At 32.3% G+C, this 4,516-nt stretch overlaps 1 protein-coding gene across 1 annotated transcript; it reads left to right on the top strand.

Moving 5' to 3' along the window:
• Positions 1–2,281, top strand: LOC129873715 (uncharacterized). The gene is made up of 3 exons (XM_055948879.1): positions 1–178; positions 865–990; positions 1,607–2,281. The coding sequence occupies exons 1-3, from the start codon at positions 16–18 to the stop codon at positions 1,840–1,842; spliced, it is 525 nt and encodes a 174-aa protein (XP_055804854.1). The 5' UTR covers positions 1–15; the 3' UTR covers positions 1,843–2,281.
• Positions 2,282–4,516: the final 2,235 nt, after the last annotated feature.

The following is a 4,516-nucleotide window of genomic DNA, read 5'->3' on the forward strand; positions in this document are numbered from 1 at the left end:
ATCTGGGCAGAGATTATGCAATCGGCATCTCTTCTTCTCTATTTATACCACTATTGCCATTTATTCACACGTAGGAAAACAATAAATACTGCTCTGCTTCTTTGCTTTATCTGTCTCAAAAATGTCGATATTTTCCTTAATCCTTTTATATTGTCCTGTGTTTCTGGGTTTTCTCAATGTAAGTATTTTTTCTTGATAACTGAACATCTGGGTACTTCTCTGGAATCTTGCATGTTGATTCTAGCATATCCATGATTCTTGACAACAAGAATTTTTTCGACAAACACACTGTTTAATTTCTCCACTTTCTTGCATTCTTGCATATTCTTGATACCTGAATTTGGGCATGTTCCTCTCTTCTTCTTCTCTTTTTTCTCGGTTCCGTGTTTATGCTTTCTTTGTGGGTCTTGCATAGTGGTTCTAGTTAGTTGATTTATTGTTTATGTGGCTTATTTTCTCCTTCTAATCTCTTTCTATATATTGCCAACACTTCTTACTTTCAGTAATTTCCCATGTTTTAGTGTCGCGAAGAGTACGTTCTTGGTATTAATTACTACACATAGACTACCAGGTGGATAGATAGTATTCTTTATTAAATTGTTCTTGAGAAAAAAAGAAGAAAAACTGTCCTTAGACTGTTAACAATTAAAGTTTTTAAGTCCTTTAATTTTGACCTAATTAAAAATTTGATAACCTATTGTCACGGTATTTAATTTATTCATCTCATGTGGATTCAAATTCTGCTTCTTCAAATATGTAATTGCTACGACAATATGCACATAGTAGTTGTCTTCTTGATGCCTGTAATTAAGTTGATTAAACAAATTCTTTGGTTACATAATTAATATAGAGATCTTTTGACAGCTTCAAGCCCGTCATGTAGCAACATAAACCTATTTGGTTCTACATCCGGAATTCAACAGACTAGCAATTCCAGTGTGTTTGGAACAATAACCTCATCTCCTTTTGGAAGCTCAACATCTTTTGGCGGTAAAGACTTTTTTTATGACATTTTTCAGCTTGCATGATCACATCCAAACCAAAAGGAATAGGGTGTACAATTTTTCAGCTGCCTCTGTTTCTAGATTTATTTTGAAACATTAATATGTCTTATCAATTGAAGTTTCCATAAAATGCTCTCTCATCTCTGTCTAAATATGCTCAGAAAAAAACCACTTAAGCTATTTCATGGGAATGACCTATAGACACTATTTGAAATAGGTTGTTCCCATGGTTTCTCTGCCAAATGGATTAAATACAGCTTTCTTTCTCGCCTGTGGTCTAGGTGAGGATTGGCATATAATATAGATGCTACACTTAATAATGCCAATTTCATGAAAGGAGAGATATCAAATTTACTATTCTAGAGCAGCGAGGCAGCTTTGGAATTGGTTGAAAAGCTAAATCTGCTCGTTGTGAAAGTAGCTGTGCACATTGAGCTGTACTCTTCTCCAAAAATGTTAAAAGTAATAACTGCAATACCTCAGTAGGATTTCTTATGGTGGGTAATGTTATTGCTTACTATTTCTGAAACCAGTTATTGATGCTTGTAGTTGTCTATAATTAGTGATTAGCAAATCAATTCAATCTGCTTTCCTAACTGCAGGACCACATGTCTTTAATGCAGCAACGAATGCTACATCTGGTCAAACACAAACGTATCTATGGGCTCGTCCACTTTACCGACATTTGGAAAGAAATATGACGTTAATAGTGTGGCCAATGAACCTCTGGTGTGGTCCGGGGATGTCAATGTCTCAGACTCCTCCATTCTTGGATATCAAAGATCTCTCCTGCATTTGGTGTTCCAAGCAACTCACACTTTGGCCCCCCAAGATTTGATTCCTATTACTTTGGCCAACCAGCAGTATCCATGTCCGGGAGCAAAGGTTTACTTTATTGTCATTTTCTCATGTATTGAAGCGGATGATATAAGATTATATACTGTTCAATATGCATTACTATATGCTCTACATTGATCTGAAATCCATGTTGCTCTTTTGTTAAATATTAGTACCAATGACTGTTCTTATTTTATATTTTTGGATATCCTAAGTGTTTAATCTTAGATCAAAATAAGTGGCTAGCAACTGGATATGTTCGAACAATTGATCGCGCCCTTAGTCTCCTGGAGTGGTAGGTCGATGAAGCTTTACAAAAAGCAAAGACACTCCTGGCACAATCACTTGTTCTAACATATCCATTTGCTAGAAATTTAATTGGTCTGATCATTCTTATGTGGTTTTTCTGTTTAAAGATATCTGACATTCATCATGTCTTAGCTAGAAAAATCATACTCTATTAGGTAAAATTTGAAATTTAAGAACCTTTTTAGAAACAACTAAATTCACTGTACTATGATGCTTTCCTTCGTTACCAACTTTAAAGGGGATTGAAGTTGGTTTGTTCATGATTATTTTTTCACCCTGCTTTCATCAAGCTGAATAAATCAGAGAGTAATTACTGATTATCGGTATCGAAATGAGAGGCCTGCTGGCAGTTTTGGTTTATAAATTTATTTTTGTGTTTTCTTTATGCTTTTAGTAAAATGCTACTGATTTCTTCAGGTCTGAGTATTAGCCTGCCACGGCAGGTCTAAATTGGTTTGTGACAAAATAAATTACTCTTTAACATTGGCACAATTATGACTGAAGGGAACGGTTTGAAGGGAAATACAGGAGTCAATGAAGCCTCCTCATAATCAGGAGGGCAAATTCTGGCTGAAAACAATTCAGGCAACAGGATGCGGACAAGACCAAACAAACGGAGACAGTTACTTTTTACAAGCTCTTCTCCTTTAAAATAATCTAAATATAATACATTTTCTGTATTAAAAAAATAAAAAAATAAATTATATATGTTTACTCATATATCAAAAGGACATAATTTAAAAAGAATATCAAATTAAATAAAAATGCCGAAGCTCCAACGTGCTGATTACTACATAGTTCCTCCTATGGAGGAGTTGATATCAAAGGAGAAGGAAGAAACTGGTTTTTGTTGCCACGTGAAGGACTTTATGGTAGGAAGACATGGGTATGGAAGCATCAAGTTCTATGTCCGGAAGCTTGATCTTGATTCTTCTGTCAATTTCAACTGTCGTGAGCTGATCACTCTTCTTAATATCTAATTAATCTATATGGATGAGAGCAAGAAACCTTCAGTTGGACAAGGCCTAAACAAGCCAGCTGAGATAACTCTTCTTAATGTCAGATGCATCAACAAATCGATTGGGAAGGAGTACAGAGATGGACCAATGGTCAATAAGTACAGAGGCTTATTAAGAAAACAGTAGAGGAAGATGCTGAATTTGTTTTTTATGATCCAGTGGAAGTGGAAATTTAGGGTGTCACACTTCTAATTGTGAGTTCAAATTTTCGTTTCTAAAAGCTCATTTGAGGCAAGTTGATTCTGTCACACGAGTAGTATTCTCAGGATTTTCTATCTTATGTGGAATATGTAGTAGTAAGTCTTCCACCTTCTCCTCGTCCATGAACATAAGGGTGTGGGCCATTAAACTTTCAAATAATTTTAAAAAGATACGCTCAGTCCAATAAATTAGTAATTAGTATTTGTAATATATACTATCTTTCTTTTATATGATACAGATAATCTTTTCATTTTGTTTTGTAAAATTTAAAATTTTGGGCCCTTTTTTTAATATAAAATATAGATTTATAGGATGTTGTGTGGTTTCGAATAAATATCTCAAATGATGTAATAAGTTTTATTGCTGGAAAATAATTATTTTTAATATGAACAAAATAGTGAAATAAAGAATAAAAAACTCAAATAATGTTAACCTATTTTAAAAATTATTAATAAAAAGGGCATTTTTTTATAGCTATTGTATTAGTTGAAGGATCTTTTTTAGCTAAAACTCTAATGACAAAAATATTTTGAACAAAAAATATAGTAAAGGGATAATGCATAAGTATTTTTGAACTATGACTGATTTGTTTTCTGTATTTTCGCGTACTTTTTGTACTGATGTACCGCCTTCAACCAAGTAAGTTAGATGTGTTTGTATACACGTGTTCGTCACAGCAGTAAATTTTATTTTATTTTTTAACAATTAATTTTTTAAAACCTTCTTATTTTCTTTATCTTGAAATTAATACACGTAAAAAAAATTTAAAAAAATTTCCTTGTATTTAAACTTCTTTTTAATTTTTTTTTTATCATCATTCATTGTCTTTTTATTTTTATTTTTCTATTGATTTTATTTACGCCTTTTATTTTCTTGAATAATATCGATCCTTTTTCTTCTACATATATTTCTATGCTGACTAATGTTAAATTATTTAATCTTTAATTTATTCACTTTTGATATTTCTGATAGTGATTCTTCAATTTAGCTACATATATTTATAAATGTTATACTATAATTAAGGTGTATTTTTTAAATAATGATATAATTTGAAAAGGGTATTAAGCTAAATAAACTTTGCCCAAAGATTAAACTCTATTTATATACCACCATTCCAATACATTGCCATTTATTTGCTTCCTCTGT

The sequence above is a fragment of the Solanum dulcamara genome, chromosome 11 (assembly GCF_947179165.1).
Source record: "Solanum dulcamara chromosome 11, daSolDulc1.2, whole genome shotgun sequence".
NCBI classification, from domain to species: Eukaryota; Viridiplantae; Streptophyta; class Magnoliopsida; order Solanales; family Solanaceae; genus Solanum; species Solanum dulcamara.

Excerpts from the sequence above, each read along its gene's own strand:
- LOC129873715 (XM_055948879.1), top strand. The coding sequence starts at position 16 with ATGCAATCGGCATCTCTTCTTCTCTATTTATACCACTATTGCCATTTA. Across the intron at positions 179-864 it reads TGTTTCTGGGTTTTCTCAAT|CTTCAAGCCCGTCATGTAGC; the intron begins GTAAGTATTTTT and ends ATCTTTTGACAG. Across the intron at positions 991-1,606 it reads AAGCTCAACATCTTTTGGCG|GACCACATGTCTTTAATGCA; the intron begins GTAAAGACTTTT and ends TCCTAACTGCAG.